Raw genomic sequence first — 18,538 nt, forward strand, 5'->3', positions numbered from 1 at the left:
AAAATTAGCATAGACATTAAAATTCATCCACAAGTTCATTCCCACTATACAAACAAGTAATACTGAGAGATGTAACATTCAGGTTATTAACACTATGATATGTCGTGCATAGCAAAATTAGCATAGACATTAAAATTCATCATTATATCATCATATGATGACATACAAAAGAATGACATACTTTCAGTTAACAGAAAGTAAATAATTTTATTTGAAGTATATATTAACTTTAACGATTTTTGATAACTTTCATTTCAATATCACTGGTAAATGAGTACACATTTTCCAATATTACTTTTATTCTTGCCAGGCCTTTCGGAATTAATGATTCCATCATCAGGCAACTTCACATTTTTCATCTTTCAAATGAATAAAAGTAATATTGGAAAATTTCCAATAATAAATTAAACTTTTTCTAATGTTCCAAGATTCTTCATTGAACTTTCATAATAGTAAGAAAATGATTATGCTAAGAAGTTATTAGCTTCTCAATTTGGTTTTCTCAGCCATGGGTAACATCAAGGTGAATTGTGAATCATCTGTTCCTCGCAAAGTATTAAGATTTCCACTAAAGTAGTTTTATGTTAAAAGCAATACCACTGTTTTTAATAAAAGCAAATATTTATAAATTTTAATTTTGTACATCTTTTAGAATCATAAAGAAAAACTGGACTCTGTGTTTAGAAAATCTACTATAGTTATTTTAACTTGCATTTACATTAAAAAATCTTCTTATTTAAATTGTTTGGAAACAATATATTGTACTGAATATTTTGGTAAATATAATAGTTATAGAAATAAAAGACTTAAATATTGCCTGTGACCAGATCCTGAGGCTGAATGAACAGTATGCCCGACTGAGTGCATCGTGCCCCTCGCTGAACGCTCCTGGCTCGGACCCTGACTTGGTGACAAGCGTCAACACGTCGCCCACCCACGCCCACCCGGCCGCCAGCCTCATCGCTCCCGGCCTCTCACACCTACTCGGCCACAAACGTTAGTTCCCATAGCAATGTGTAACTAGGTTATTTTGAAATTGAATAAATTTGTGTTATTAACTGAGAAACATGGGGAGTGTGTTATCAGAGCAAATGTGGTCTGTTTGGGAGAGAAGTTTGATGCTGGGTCATTTAAATATCTTAATCAGCACTTTAGAACAAATTCAAGCCTTCGTTTTTGTGATACTCTAGAACCAACTAAAGCCTCTATTCTTTTGGTATTCTAGAACCAACTATGGTCCTTACTAACGTGATACTCTAGAATCAGCTAAAGCCTCTGTTCTTGTGATACCCTAGAACCAACCATGGCTTTTATTATTGCTACATTTTAATTACCAAATAAGGTATATGTTACCAGACTAAATCCTTCATTTGTCCTATGAGTAAACAATTACCATTAAGCGTTCTATTTTATATTTTTTAAATGTACATTTTGTATTATAATTCATTGTATTTTATTAATTTCTATAGTTTAACTTATTAATATAGAAAGTTCAACTCAAAACGGACAGATTATAATCTTTCCTCACTCAGAAATGGAGTAGGTGTGTTCTGAATATTCCTTTCAAAATCCTTGAATATGAGTAAAATGTAACCCGAAAGAGGAACCTTCGTTCTCTGGGTTTATTAGTAACCAAAGGATTTCTTCTGTGTGTCTGTTTCTTATGCAGGATGCTGGACCTAAGTAAATTAACATTGATGATCAGCCTCTATCATAAGTTTTAGATAAATTTGCATCCCAGTTTGTCCAAATTGCTTATCACCAATGTGGATCTGCTATCATGCCATATTGTGTGTGAAATTCCTTAGTTCCAGTTCTAAGCACAGATAGAATGTCTGGAACTGGTGATTGACTGGATTCAGCTATACCAGCCACAGTAAAGGATAGTGACCAACTGCAGGACCATGCGTATTCGTATTCTTGTCAAGTTATTAAGCGTTCTGGAAAAGGAAAAAAGGTTCTCTGGAGATTACTAAGGTGAACAGGTTGGTAACAAGTTCATTCCTACAACGCCAAGCCTATTGAAATCCTGAAAACAAAATAGAAGCCCAAATGAAATGCCAGTGGCCAGAATCTGTGTGTGTGAAACCTTTCTGCAACTTTGGAGTTGAACATTGCTAGGATCGACAGATATGAGAATCTCTGGCAGCTGAGCACATGTGACAAGGGAAGAAATGGGGACTTGAATTAAGCTGAGAAGATGGTAAAACTCTTAAAATGCTTCATTGGTTAGGCTTGGGTTACCTCCAGGTGGACTGAAGAAGACTGGACAAAATGGGTTAAAACCTCTATTTTAGTGTAGGGAAGCAAGCCACAAATATAGAAGCTGACAGATGCATGTCAAGTGTTGTATGTGCTTGTCGTAGAAATTTTCCATAGATTAAGCGAAACACAATTTTCTTTCTTCAGAAAGGCTCTGGACAAAGTTAGTACTGTTAAGTTTTTACTTGAGCGAGTTTTTTACCGAAGCCTGGGCTGAGGGTAGGTGAGAATTACACTCACCAGTGCCTTACTATGAGTGCATTAGCATAGGATTTTCACCCATTAACACATAGCATTAAAAAGTATGCTCTTTTAATTTAATAAGGATTATCTTTGTTGTACATTTTAAAATTAGCTTTAATTTTTTTTTCAATTAATTAATTAATTATTTAATTAATTTTTAATTGTTTGGTTCAATTATATTACTAATTAGAAAGTATGATTGTTGGCAGGAGGGTCAGCAGACTGGCAAGTGCGGGGGACGTTGGAGGTGGAGGGCACGAGAAGGCGGAGTTGGGCGGCGTTGGAAGACCTCACCAATGGCAAAGAGCTGCGAAAACCTCATGATCGGCAGCGCAGGTAGCTTGCTCCTCCACTTCTCTAGCACAACAAGCTTATTCATTTTCTGCTTTGTATCCTTGGTGGAAGTAGGTGGGTTTTAGTGGAAAAGACATTTTTTAGATACTTCCACATTAAATTTAATGTGGAAGTATCTAAAAAATGTCTTTTCCATTAAAAACAACAAGCTTACTCACCATTGTTCTCAACACTAGTTATAAGGGACACCAAATAGAAAAACTGTAGGCAGCCAGATGTACAATGCTAGACCAAGATCCGAAATCTTAACTTGCTGTTTCAATAAGTTTCAAGAAAATTTTTCAAATGAATCCAATACCTTCTTTTTACCAATAACTTCTCACTACTGTATTCCAAGATAACACAAAAGTATATTTTCCAAAATACTCAGAATTTAGTCAGACACTAGTATTTTGATAACAGATCCCTTCCACAAAATCCAATACAACGAAAAGATTTATTTAATTACCTTTATCTGAATGTACAACATATATTAAGTATACTATAAAATATTTATTTACAATTTTTAAGTCAGTTTAATATATAGGTGCTACTTATAATTTAATGTTTTGGGTTTACTTGCCCATATAATAATTACAGTAGATGATTTTTGTGTATGCAAACAAATTTCTGTCTTTTGTTTTCTTGTCTTTTGTTGCTTTGTTGAAGCATCTACTCAAATTATGTGTGGAATCAAAATGTGCTCATTTCAAAAATTTTGCAAATGAGAAATTTAGCTTGTAACTAAGTTAGTTTAAAATAAACTTGTATCATTATAATATATAGGATTTATACATTAATTTGAAAAAAAGGTTGTACATAGTTCTTATCACCTCCTTTTTCTGGCAGAAATTTAAATAGCATAATGTCACACTTAACTCTATACTTCAATTCAAATATTTTGTGCATTTAATGTTGCTCTTCTTAAAAAATGTCTAACAAAATTAAATCATCATAATTTTCTTTCAATAAAGGACTAGATTAACGCTAAATTTGGTAGTGTTATAGCACTAGGAATTATAAGCATTTTTTTTACTCGGTGTAAATATTTGGTTTACAAATAAAAATAAGAGTTTTTACAAAAAGTTTATATATTATTTTATTGCGAAACGTTAATATAGCAGCAAGCGAACTAACTGAACAAGTGGCTTTAAACAATTGACAGCACCAGAGCAGTGTAACACGTGTTTAGTAAAGCCAGTATCTTATACACTAGAAGCTATACAACATAAGTTGTGCTATATGAAATGTAGCCAATGAAATTATGTGTTGTTTTATGTGTAAGCCTAGGTCGTACGATGTTTAGTTCCCGAGATACAGCATTTAAAAGAAATTGGTCATAAATTAAGATGTTACCACTGTCCAGTATGTATAAATAGTCACAATTTACAACTTTCACCAGTGGGAGGGTTAATATTAATATTCTATCAAAATGTCTACTTTGTAATATTAACTAATGTTTGAAACAAATTTTTATTTGAAGAAATAAACTCAAATAAGACATTCTCTAACTGAAATATCCATTCGTTTAAAGTAAAATCAAATAAAGGTGTATAAAATAAAATCAGATTTTACTTATCCATTCATAAAATCTTCTTGATTTAGGTGAAACTTTGTTGTAGAAATTTTACATTATTTTAAAATAGTTTTTCACATATTTTGTAGACACACAAGTATAATCTTATAAATGAAAGGTTTATTTATCTTGCAAGACAATATTTATTTATATCTTCAATTTATACTTCATTTATCAAATTTGAATTTTCAATTCAATTAATCATGACAGCATTTAATTAAAGCACTTAAATAAAAGCATATAATCAAAGTATTTAATAAAAGTCCCTGCAAAAAACAAGTGCATTAAAACTGTATTTGTTGTGGGTCATTGTGATATTTTATTCTGGAGTTTTCCCCTTTCTACCTACTACCACTTACCCTCAAGACCTATAATTGGTACAAACAATATATAATACAATATGTAAAACTTATTTTGTGTACTTCTAACAATGCATAACACAATGAGTCACAGTTATAACTCAAAACTTGTAGAGTTAATTGTGCCTCTGCTCAGGCTTGTTTTGTTTATTTTACTTTTATTAGGTTTACTACTTAATAAGTAAGTACTTACTATTTACTTGATATTAGGTTTTTTCAAGTTAATTAAAAAGTGTTAATGTAATTGTTAAAAAAAATACCAAAAGAGAGTCTTCTCGACTTACTTTAGTGGTTGATAGATGTTTGGCCTGTTTAGTGTTATGTTTGTAAATAATGTAGTGTACAAATTTCTGAAAAGTGTGTGCTATCCAAATAAACTAGGCCTAGATTATTTATTTTACTATAAAAATATTATTTAAGATGGTGTTTTTTTTTGTTGTTTTTTTTTTAATCTAATTCAAAACCACTGATTGAGATGTAGTAAAAAATCACAAATTTGGGTTTTACAGAAAAATTAAATGTGTCGTTTCCATTTCTAAAAAGAATATGTTTACAAACTTTTTTCTGTATTAAACAAATAAATATTGATTGGCATAAATAAATAAATTTAGTTTGATACCAAATTTGTATAACCCATTTTAAGATATAAGGAAATGAAGAATTACAAATAAATTTGGTCATGTTTTAAAATAAAAAAATATAACAAATTATTTTTTAAGATTATTTTGGACGGCACAGCATTTCAATGTGGCTTACACAATTATCATGTACTCTGTTTCAGTTATTTCTTTACTAGCTGCTCACCCCCCCCCCCTCTTTCTACCAAATTAAACCTTCAATAATTAATTGTGTACTAATATTCTCAAACTATGATAAAACAAGACTTGATTCTAAATTATATGTAAATTTAGTAACGTGATACAAGTCCTAGTAGTTGGTGTTCCAGTATCAGCCTAAGCAGTCTGGAGTTTTATTGTGTACTAATATTCTTAGATTATTTTATAACAAGACTTGATTCTGAATGATATGTAAATTTAGTAGTATGCTAAAAGTCCTAGTAGTTGGTGTTCCAGTACCTAGTTGCGTGATACAAGTCCTAGTAGTTGGTGTTCTAGTATCTAGAAGCGTGATACAAGTCCTAGTAGTTGGTGGTCCAGTACCTAGTTGCGTGATACAAGTCCTAGTAGTTGGTGTTCCAGTACCTAGTATTGTGATACAAGTCCTAGTAGTTGGTGTTCCAGTACCTAGTATTGTGATACAAGTCCTAGTAGTTGGTGTTCCAGTACCTAGTATTGTGATACAAGTCCTAGTAGTTGGTATTCCAGTATCTAGTAGCGTGATACAAGTCCTAGTAGTTGGTGTTCCAGTATCAGCCTGAGCAGTCTGGAGTCTGAGAATGATGACCCGTTCTCCACCAGTACTGCCAACCTGCTGGGAGGAGACAAGCGGCGAGGTAGTGCTCGTGGTGCCCGCACTGGTAGGACTACTGGTACCTCTTCCACCCATTCTCTTAACGAGGCAGATCTACAGGTCAGTTACTTTCAGGATATGTTTCCCTCTTCTTTGAAAACATACTCTTTATCTCTTTCATTAATCAATTAGTTTTTGTTTGCAATCAAAATTGGTAATAATTTAGCCCAGGTATTTATAAGATACATTTTTGTAACACATTTATACTTATTTGGGGTTTTTGGACACATCATTTCCACAAGCCATGTTATGCAGTATATAGGGTGGTGGTTCTGGGCTCTGAGAGTCATGTTCGGTGAAGTTATGTAGAAATTTTCAGTAAGTGCTACCATGAGGACAGTTGCATTAGGCTGATTTTGTATACATACAAAATCTCTTATATGCAAAATAAATACATCGTTGTGCACCTTAATTAATAACTTGAATTGATTCACCAGTTAAGTTGGATCTTAAAACAATATGTTTGACTTTTGTGAAAGATGGTTTTAACAGTATAGTGTTAGTATTAAAGAACTCCTTTTCTTATAGAGCCTTTGTCATTTTTGTGGTTATGAAACAGGAGCAGTCAGGCAAACATTTCAAACCACCCTTAGATGATAACAACATTTTGAAGATATGACCTGTATGTGTGCAGTATACTCTCATAGAGAACATAATTATACAGCAAAACAAACAAATAACAAGGTAAAAATAATAGTTAGCGATTGTCAGTTGTTTACCATCGAGTTGCAGATGTGTGGCAAGATATGAAATAGTATCTGCAAGCTAAATATTACTTTACGATTATCATAGTATGTTAACTAATTTGTTAATGTGATTATTTATCTATACCTTTTCTTATGTAAAGTATGACTAAAACATGTATTAGTGATCAATAATTTGTATGATGTCAGTCAGCTGTCGCCCACAAATAGATGCAGCTGATTGGTATCAGAATTGAATGAAAAGTGCTATGGTATCGAGATTTGCAGATACCGCTAAATATTGAGGTATTCAGATACCAAGTAGTGAAATCGTCTGATCCCTAGTAAAAAGTTAAAGTAATACAATGAACACATATTAGTGGTTAATTGATAATTAACAATCTTACAGATGTTACAGAATAAGCAAATTACTGTTCATAATCGTAATAAATAAATCGAATATTAACAATTAATTTTATTCTGTTAAATGGAATTAACTGATTGTTGACAATATGCAACTTATAATTGTTGAAAAGTGTTTCTAAATTGAGAAAATTCACTTTTAAACAATGTTTTTAATAAGAACATTACATAGGTGGCTTTGTAACATAAAAATATAGTTCTTATTATGTATGTGTATTTATTAGTATCGGAGTATATACTAATACCAGTGTTACTACTGACAGAATGACTTCAACAAGCTGCTGGCCAAGAGGGAGGCGGAGAGCAGACTGCTGCAGGCGCGTCTGCCACTACAGAAGTCTGTGTCTACACCTAGTATCCTGGCAGCCCAGCTGGTGGCGGGAGCTCCACCCAGTGATCCCACCGCTGCCGTCTTGCCTGTGTGAGTACCACCCTCCCTCTCATCACCTCGCACCCTGCATGGTGTGTCTCAGCTGTGTGCCTCTACACTACACCCACCACACACACTTGCACCGTAGTAGCCAACAAATTTTCATTCACAGATATTTAAAAAAGTGTAATGATTTTCAAAAGTAGTTCCAATACATACAGCTCTTTCTTCGGTAAAACTGTATTATATTATCAATTTCAAATTTTTTAAGCACCTCGTACATTTTGCACTGTTGTGTAGATAATTTGGCAGTTTTAATAATTTAATTGTCATACATGTAATTTTTTAAAGATTTGTATATATTTAGAGCCTCAGGAAATTCTGTCATAATTAATTAGAAATCCTGTTTTTGACTGCCTTAAGGTACAAAAAAATTATAACTATATATGTACAATATTGATCAAAACAGTAAATTTATTTGTTGAATTAAATATTTAAACACTAAATATTTAATAAATTGTTTATAGTCAATAAAGTATGTTATATTAGCAATATTCATAAAACCAATCAAAATACTCTAACTTTCACACCTTCATTTTTTATTTTAACAGTTCCTAAAATATCTTACATTATTACTTTAATGCCAAAAAATAATTTTAGCATTGTTCATTCTTATGAAAAGGTTTCCTGAACTGTGTGGCTGGTTTTTTAAATACAAATTTAACTGTTTAAGTAATAATTCCACCAAAATAATATTTTTGGAATCTACTAGATAATATTTTTGGAGATGTCTAGTACAATTACGGTAGTCTTTAAATTGTAAGTAGTCATGGATTCTTGACACATATGGAAAACATTTTCAGATATATAAGATATAATGATATTTCTCGAGTTACTGCTTTGCTTTCTCTGTGCTAATGCTGGAATTCAATGTTCAGTTTTATATTTAAATTGTTGGCAATTTAAAATGGTATTTAGCGTGGCCATACTTACCACTATTTTACTAAGTAGGACTAGTGGTAGGCTATTTTTACTATTTGTCATGGTTTTTAAGAGATTTTCAATTAGATATTTGTAGTTGTGATAACTAGCGTTAGAGTAGGAGGTTGTTTAGTATTATTATGGATTAGAAAGGATAATGTAGGCACTCATTATTGCAAGGCAAAATTATATAAATTAACTATGTTACTAAATTATGAAGTAAATAAAGTTTGGAAAGTTACTAGAATTATATTAAGAGAATAAAGTTTTATTCTTTTAGCATTTTTGGCAGGAAAGGGTCAGCTCCCATTTTTGGTTTCACATGTTATTTATAGTACCAGAAATTGGTGACAACAGAATTTTTACCTAAAATTATAATTGTTAATTAAAAATATATTTGCTAAAACTTATTTTATGGCATCAAACTGTTTTTATGTTATGGACATGCAAACACTCATATTCTCAACTCAAATCAAATGTGTTTAGAGTTACTTAAAAACTTAAAAAGAATGCCAATACAACAAAAATGATATGGTGGCAATTGTATGTATCATGTAATTACATTGCACTGTGAGAAATAATAACGTTCAAGTGTTCAACTTGACATGGCACAAGATTGTGTCACAAAATAAAGCACAAACAGTGGTATCTTAGTAAGAATCCAAATCCACGTAGCACAAAATTAAGATGTAACTCAGGCATAAGTGGTAGTTCAACAAAGACACTTCTGACTTGATCCAAATAAAGCAACATGCAGTGGACCTCTTCATGCCACTATCTCAATGTGTAAGTTTTTACAAACGTTGTAATGTTTACCACATATCCCTGCAAATGTGGCGTATTAGGCCATGGTCTAAGTATGTGGCGCATTAGACCGTTGTCTAAGTATTGAGTGCATTAACATACTTTCACATTACATACCTTTTGAAGTAATAAATACTGTAGTATCCAATCTCGAATTCTTCAATATTCTTCAAAGTTCAATCAATATCAGATTTTTAACACTTTGAGTGCGGATTCCATAATTTGCGAAACGTCAAAACTCCCAAGGAATATTGTTGCATCATTTTACGGATTCAATGTTTTTTAACTTTAACGTATTACACAAGATTATGCAAAATGTGTTAACATTTGGAGCACTAATTTTAGTTAAACTAGCATTTAGAAAATTGCATTAAGAAGTGCCCTGTAGAACACTGTGCTACTACAGCTAGTTTGTGTGCCACTTGTAGGGTAAAAGGACAGTTTAAAATTATATGAAAGAGTTGAAGAATCTTATAAATACATGATGATAATACTAAATGTCGAAGGAGGCAATCTTCCTCGGTGTCTGTGATAAACTCAGAACACTCATTAACAACGATAAATGTGTATATTACAATGTCTGCTGAGCAAAGTGCTACACCTGGTACTTCAGGTTGCCTCCTCATGAATTTCTTGTATTGAAGAATCAGATTCAGGTTACTATATTACTATATCCATCTCTCCCTGAGATTTCACTGAACCTGTTCTTTCATTATTTTTTCTAGAAGTGTTCTTACATGATAAACTGTGTTCCTACGTAGAAAGTTTGCTTAAATAGTTCTTGGTCTGAATATATTGAGCATAACCAAGACTATTGGAAATTGAGTGTAATAGTACTTATTACCAAATAAAAGCCAAATTGCAATTCTGTCAATTGCCTGTATTAAATAACTGCCCCTTGTTAATAGTGGATGGATTTAAGTATGAGTTAAACGTGAGCCATAAATTCCTTAGGAATCAATTAGCAACCTTGATGTACCGTAGTAATGAAATTTTAATCTAAACATCATGTAAAATTATGGGAGTAAATCATGACAAAGGACATCAGTAAGTGATGACAATACACTTGTAATAAATGTACAAACAATAAAACTTAGCCTATAACTGGCTGTGTTTAAACTAATTTTTTATAATTAATAGTATGTTAATTTATATATAAGAGAGAATTCTGGGAGAAAAGTAATTTTATTAAAGATTGTAATGAATATTTGAGTGATTAGCATATGTGGGAGGTAGGTTAGGTTAGGTTAGGGTAGGTGCGGGCAGCATGTTGCATGGCTTGTTGTGTGTCAGTGGTCGGCCAAGCGGGACGGAGAGCGAGACAGAGGAGGAAGTGTTGGCAGCACTGCTGGACTCGACCAAACATGACGACCAACTGCGACACCTGCTCAGGAAGTGAGTACTTGACCCTGCTCTCAACAGCATACAACCACTTGATTACTTACTGTTCTTTAAATGTACTCTATTCCTCAAGTAGTTTTCTACTAGACTTTGGCTTTTATCTTTTTTTGTAGTGTGAAAACTGTTGTTCTTTTGTAGTATTGTAAATAATAGTTATGTAAATAAACTTGGTATGTAAAATTTCTGAAAAGATTTTTTAAATAATATGTTGTTATAAACTAAATTTTAAATATCTGTGTATAAAGTTTTTTGACTACCAAATGATCATTTTAATCCTAGCTCATAATTTAAAACCTGTGAAATGTTAATTTTATGTGTCATATAATTTTCCGGATATAATAAATTATATTTCATGAATTTTTATTCTTTAAGGGATTGCAACTATTTTCTTACAGTTTTGTTCTTAAAATTTAAGATAACAAAGAGTAATGAGCAGGAATAATGTATAATCTGCCCAAACTACAACTTGTTCAATCTTTCCAGACTTTCAAAAGTGGCCCAAAGAATTGTGATACTTGCATTTGGTTGAGAAAAGATTTTGTCATTAGTGAGGTATTTCTGTCTTAATAATTATTCCTTAAAATGACCTACATTTTATGGAATATTTATCAAGTTGTACAACTTGTGTTATGATTATTGAGTTTTGAAAATTAAATACTTATTATCTAATTATTAAATCTGAACATTAAAAATACTTTGAAAACAAATATTTGAGTTATATGAGTATAATAGTAAAACACACATTTCAGATATATTGTATAGTTCACTTGTGCAAGTTCAGCCCATAGGGCAACTTGACGAGCTAAATTTAGGATAAAACTGGATTAAACAGAGGCTGGAATTGTCCTTCAAATGAGGATAAAACCTTAAATATAAGTTGTATCCAAAAATAGGTAAGTAAGTAATTAACTTGTTCATGATGGCATGACCCACTGGTGTATCATGGTTTTTTTACGCCCAGAGTAACCCACCAGTGGGTCATGCTGTCTGTTGCAAATACATGTCATGCCCCATCAGTGGGTCATGCTGTCTGTTACAAATACATGTCATGCCCCATCAGTGGGTCATGCAACAGTGGATTTCTAAAAATATCCAGCTGCAATTTAGACATTGAAAATATGTTCACGGACACTGTTAATCGTTCCAGAACATGTTTGTTGAAAAATATTTACAAGCATTTTAACTTTTTTCAAAATTAAATTCTTGTTTTAAAAGTAGGATAATTTCGTGCCAACTAGTACTGTAAACATTGAAAGAACAAATCAATACAGCATATAGTAAATGTAGTATTAAATAAAAACAAAACCAAAGTTATTGTATAGCTAAATTTTAATTACAATATCTGTGACAACTGGATTTCTACAATATTGTTCCTGTTTTCTAATTTTGATGTCCCACCATTTCATAAGCAGAGCTCTCAGCAGCCATGACCTCTTCTTCCTGACTTATGTAAGCTAGTGCCTTTCAGTAACATCAAATTTCTTATAAGCGGAATTTTCATTTCACAAAGTTTTGTCTGTTAGTTTGTGTGCCCTTCTCCCACTTTGTTTGGCTTGTTTGTCACCAATGCAACAATGATGTAATCTGTGATGTCTTCTTCCACGTATCGAGTGAACCATTTGGTGATGCCTGTCAGTAGCATTTTTACTATCAAGTATTTTTTCGAACAATATGTCAATGTCTGTTTTCGGCATGCTTCCCCTTATCTAACTCTTTGCATTCCAACATTGTCAGATGCTTTGTGGGTCAAGCAGAATTTTCTTGGATCACACAAGGGAAATGCCATCCTATCATTCACAGATCCATCTTACACCATCCAGCATGTCAGTTTTTCTATCACTCCTTAATACCAATGTTGATGTTTTTATTCAAATAGGAATCTGTACTTTTCCAATATTTCAAGGATGCCTTAATCCAAAAGTTGACAAACTGATGGTCCATTTGCTGTGAAAAAATATATAATTCTTTTAAATCTCCATCTTGTAATATGTCACTAGCTGAATTTGAAAGAGCATTATACATTAAAATAATGGTGTTTCCCAGTGAGCAGCCAGATGCTTTCTACAGCGGGTACACACACTAAAATCATATCTTGAAAATCACGGCTTCATCCAGAAATTCTTTGGTAGTTTATTACATAGGAAAGGCATCTTTCTGTTTTAGATTTTGGCATGAAGAGTATATTGTGCTAGAAGGTATATTTAAAATGAATTTAAAAGTCTTTAATATTACTGCTAAAACATGTTTGTAATGTGACTCGTTCAATCATAAGGTTTATACTTTCTTTTGAAATGGCCAATAATGGTAATAAATGGTTTATAAAATATTTGTATGTAGATTGTGTTAATCAACAGAATATTATCATTCTTGATAATCTATTTCAGTGCGGTCTACGATGATACATCAGAAAAAAGGCGAAAAAGAGGGAGCCTCTTCTTTAGGAAAAAGAAGGTAGGTCTGACTTTCAATGTTTCTTAAAAATTGTGTATATATATATATATATATATATATAAAAGAATAATAATGTCAGTTACAACTTAACTGAATTAATAGAGATTATGTGGTAGTTCAGAATGTTCTTAATCAGTTATAAATTAGTGTATTGTACCTTCTTTAGAATTTCTACAGAAAACTATGTTATTACTTTGTGTAAACTAAGTTTATCTTTAATAAAATTAACTTAGGTCATTTAATATACTTTTATACTCCTCACTATTTTCAGTTATTTTTCAGCTATGGCAATGGATTTTATAAATTGCAATTATTTCAAAGATTTGCTCTTTATTTAAGACCCAACTGACACAGACATTGATGATAGTAATGATTTGCCAGTCTTTAGCAAAAGGAGAGTTTGATTCACTGGGAATTTTCGGGGGGCTAAAAGTGCCATCGTTTTGGTAATATCTTGAATCTTGACTTGTACGGTTCTTTTGTTTTAAAATGTTAAAAGTCAAAACTCAGCTTGTATGGTACACAGCACCTTAAGTGTGTAAAACATTGTAATAGTGACCAGACATTTATTGTATACTTTCTATAAAGTAATGTATTCATATAATACTAAGCTATAATCAAAAATTCGACAGAATTTTACCTAAAAATTAATAACTAAATTAAACCACTGATTTCAAATAATTTCAGAACAAAAATTTAATTTTTAAATCGGTTAATAGTGTTTTATTAAATAATTAATTTAAAACAGAACGAACACTCATTGTAATGAGCTTTAACCCTCCAGCTGTTATGAAACGAATTTTCGTCGCCAAAGGTCCGTCCGATTTGGCAAGAACGAATATTCGTCGCCAAAATAGACATGTACAGTTATTGAAATTTTAGGCAATTAACGTTATATAAATGATTTTTATTTGATATATTCTGGAAGAGCAATAAATATAGTACCGATTTACTGTTCTTACTTCGATTATTATCTTCTTTGTTTACTAAAACATCGTTTTTTTTTTTTTTTTTTTTTTTTTGGACAGCTGATGTGAACGTAGTACGGGTCAACCACATGTTGTGAAACTGTAAACAAGTGCCGGGTTATGTGTTTGAGGTTACGAATCCAATAGTATTTGGTGTTGTTATTATTGTTTTTTTTAGCTTTCTTAGGTTATAGTTTTAGTTGTTCAGTATGGGTGAAAATTTTAGAGACCGATCAAATGATCTTAGAGAGCTCGCAGGGCGGGATCTAGGGACGCTGAGTGAAAAATTAAACTTGGTATATATTGTACATACTATGTAAATAAGGTAAGATTAAAATTTATTATTTTATTTTATTTTTGTTTTATCTTTCATACGTACATAAGTATAAATGCAGTCAAGAGATTATTGTTTACCCACGAACAATAATATTTATTTAGAAATGTAGGCATTTTTGAAAATAAGTATTTACTTATTTTTATGAGTGCACCATATTTATGGGTGCTTTTCATACAAAGCCCTGTAACACATACGTTTTGAGGTAAAAGTTACAATAATTATATATTTTTGGAATCAGGACAAAATTTCAAATAAGTTATACGTTTACGGTTTTGATGTAAAGCTTATTGCTAAGCAGTTACACAACGAAATATTTACAAAAAAAATTTCCAAAAAACATTTTTCTTACATTTTGTAAAAAAAATAAAAATATGTTTCCATGGAAACAATAAGACATTGTTATTATAATGCTCTCCATATAGTTGTGAATACATTGACATATAATAGTTTATATTTGGACTAACAGAAGTTATGAAATGTGATACATTATAAGAAACGTCTGCGAGGCTGTTAAAATAGAGCCGCCAGTACAGAGTGACACCATTGCCAGTTCTAGGGTTAAGATACATATTAGATAGATCAGTGCCCTAAACCTTCAAATATTCTCATCTTGGCTTGTTCGTACCACTTATAACAGTTAAATACACTCTATAAACAATTTAATGTATTTTTATTTTATTATTTTTATTGTTGATATGCACAGTTAAATCAACATAAACTCAGCTGAAGTACGGTACTTTAAATATATTTTGAAATTGAAAGACATTTATCTTATAGTTTTAGTGTACAAACTAAAAGAAACATGTAGGAGATGACAAGAATTGTTTCCTGTAAAAAATATTTAATTTTACACAGCAATAAAAAATATTACTTAATACTTTGTTGTTATTCAATTGGTACAGTTTCTAGTATAGAGGTAAGCTTAGAGACTTAATGTAAGTTTTGGCAGTGAACTTAAGATCTTTTATTGCATGAAGAATTATTACTCTATAACAGTGTTACGGTTTCAAGTATTTTCGAAATTAAGTTGGTTACCCCTATATATATATATATATACATATATATACGTAAAGCCCAGATATCACTTACTTATATTAATCGCTAAGCTCTAGAACTACCAAAAAGATTTGAATAGCTTTTTGACTTATTTTCTATAGAGTTCACCATGATCATGCCTATCAATACAAATATTAGTATATGAGTTCTAAGGTATATTTTTCATGAGAGATATGTTTATTTGTTTCTGTTTGGAGTATATGATACGACAAGATGCACAAGGATCACAAACACACTTTTAACAGTTTAGAATTATTTTCTTAAAATAGATGAGGAATGTTTTTGTAAAGAATAAATGTAAGAGCTGTGATTGTGTGACAAACTTTCACACGCAGCTTGAATTTACTAACACCTTATTTGTCTCAATTATTGCATGTTTGAACCCCAGGGTTGTTTTGGACACTAATTTATCAAGTGTTTTACTGATTGGGTGCTTTTGGCCTGTGGAAGAATTGGTGAGAGTTCTAATGATGTACTTATAGTATAAATTATATTTTTAATATTATATTAACTTAGAATGTAAACAATTTAAAGATAACACAAATCTTTATTTCTTAAGTCTGTCTTCCTCATTTATCTAAGTGTACAAGTTGTTTAGAACTGAAGGAAGTCTTACCCAGTCCATATTTTTCGGAGTGGATGATGAAATTCTTCATATTTTAAAAGTGATTGGCATAAAAACATGTTACTTGAATTCTTTACTGAGAGATGATGTTACTGTCATATTACCAAATTAGAAATTCAGTTTCCATACTTTTTGAAAATTGTGATCAAGTCGGTATTCATTGTCAGTTTACAATGGAAATGTGATTGAGTACAGGACAAGAGCAAGAAGCCTGCCCATCACTGGGTGTCTGCATAAGCTACGGTTCCCCACAGATCTGTGACTGGTGCTCCAAGTCTCTCACTAACAAGCCTGCCCTCTACTGCGAGAGTGAGTGTAGTCACTAGTACTAATGTGATTGAGTTGTTGTTCAGGACAAGAGCAAGAAGCCTGCCCATCACTGGGTGTCTGCATGCTACGGCTCCCCACAGATCTGTGACTGGTGCTCCAAGTCTCTCACTAACAAGCCTGCCCTCTACTGCGAGAGTGAGTGTAGTCACTAGTACTAATGTGATTGAGTTGTTGTTCAGGACAAGAGCAAGAAGCCTGCCCATCACTGGGTGTCTGCATGCTACGGCTCCCCACAGATCTGTGACTGGTGCTCCAAGTCTCTCACTAACAAGCCTGCCCTCTACTGCGAGAGTGAGTGTAGTCACTAGTACTAATGTGATTGAGTTGTTGTTCAGGACAAGAGCAAGAAGCCTGCCCATCACTGGGTGTCTGCATGCTACGGCTCCCCACAGATCTGTGACTGGTGCTCCAAGTCTCTCACTAACAAGCCTGCCCTCTACTGCGAGAGTGAGTGTAGTCACTAGTACTAATGTGATTGAGTTGTTGTACAGGACAAGAGCAAGAAGCCTGCCCATCACTGGGTGTCTGCATGCTACGGCTCCCCACAGATCTGTGACTGGTGCTCCAAGTCTCTCACTAACAAGCCTGCCCTCTACTGCGAGAGTGAGTGTAGTCACTAGTACTAATGTGATTGAGTTGTTGTTCAGGACAAGAGCAAGAAGCCTGCCCATCACTGGGTGTCTGCATGCTACGGCTCCCCACAGATCTGTGACTGGTGCTCCAAGTCTCTCACTAACAAGCCTGCCCTCTACTGCGAGAGTGAGTGTAGTCACTAGTACTAATGTGATTGAGTTGTTGTACAGGACAAGAGCAAGAAGCCTGCCCATCACTGGGTGTCTGCATGCTACGGCTCCCCACAGATCTGTGACTGGTGCTCCAAGTCTCTCACTAACAAGCCTGCCCTCTACTGCGAGAGTGAGTGTAGTCACTAGTACTAATGTGATTGAGTTGTTGTACAGGACAAGAGCAAGAAGCCTGCCCATCACTGGGTGTCTGCATGCTACGGCTCCCCACAGATCTGTGACTGGTGCTCCAAGTCTCTCACTAACAAGCCTGCCCTCTACTGCGAGAGTGAGTGTAGTCACTAGTACTAATGTGATTGAGTTGTTGTTCAGGACAAGAGCAAGAAGCCTGCCCATCACTGGGTGTCTGCATGCTACGGCTCCCCACAGATCTGTGACTGGTGCTCCAAGTCTCTCACTAACAAGCCTGCCCTCTACTGCGAGAGTGAGTGTAGTCACTAGTACTAATGTGATTGAGTTGTTGTACAGGACAAGAGCAAGAAGCCTGCCCATCACTGGGTGTCTGCATGCTACGGCTCCCCACAGATCTGTGACTGGTGCTCCAAGTCTCTCACTAACAAGCCTGCCCTCTACTGCGAGAGTGAGTGTAGTCACTAGTACTAATGTGATTGAGTTGTTGTACAGGACAAGAGCAAGAAGCCTGCCCATCACTGGGTGTCTGCATGCTACGGCTCCCCACAGATCTGTGACTGGTGCTCCAAGTCTCTCACTAACAAGCCTGCCCTCTACTGCGAGAGTGAGTGTAGTCACTAGTACTAATGTGATTGAGTTGTTGTACAGGACAAGAGCAAGAAGCCTGCCCATCACTGGGTGTCTGCATGCTACGGCTCCCCACAGATCTGTGACTGGTGCTCCAAGTCTCTCACTAACAAGCCTGCCTTCTACTGCGAGAGTGAGTGTAGTCACTAGTACTAATGTGATTGAGTTGTTGTACAGGACAAGAGCAAGAAGCCTGCCCATCACTGGGTGTCTGCATGCTACGGCTCCCCACAGATCTGTGACTGGTGCTCCAAGTCTCTCACTAACAAGCCTGCCCTCTACTGCGAGAGTGAGTGTAGTCACT

At 33.6% G+C, this 18,538-nt stretch overlaps 1 protein-coding gene across 1 annotated transcript in view; it reads left to right on the plus strand.

Annotated features, from left to right (window-relative positions):
• Positions 1-18,538, plus strand: part of LOC124355176 (rho guanine nucleotide exchange factor 2) — a 195,317-nt gene that overhangs the window by 86,359 nt on the left and 90,420 nt on the right. The window contains 7 exon segments of the mRNA XM_046806178.1: positions 828-996; positions 2,715-2,841; positions 6,129-6,303; positions 7,613-7,770; positions 10,798-10,899; positions 13,290-13,356; positions 16,696-16,807. Coding sequence (XP_046662134.1) covers positions 828-996; positions 2,715-2,841; positions 6,129-6,303; positions 7,613-7,770; positions 10,798-10,899; positions 13,290-13,356; positions 16,696-16,807 — 910 coding nt within the window.

The sequence above is a fragment of the Homalodisca vitripennis genome, chromosome 2 (genome assembly GCF_021130785.1).
Source record: "Homalodisca vitripennis isolate AUS2020 chromosome 2, UT_GWSS_2.1, whole genome shotgun sequence".
Lineage (NCBI taxonomy): Eukaryota > Metazoa > Arthropoda > Insecta > Hemiptera > Cicadellidae > Homalodisca > Homalodisca vitripennis.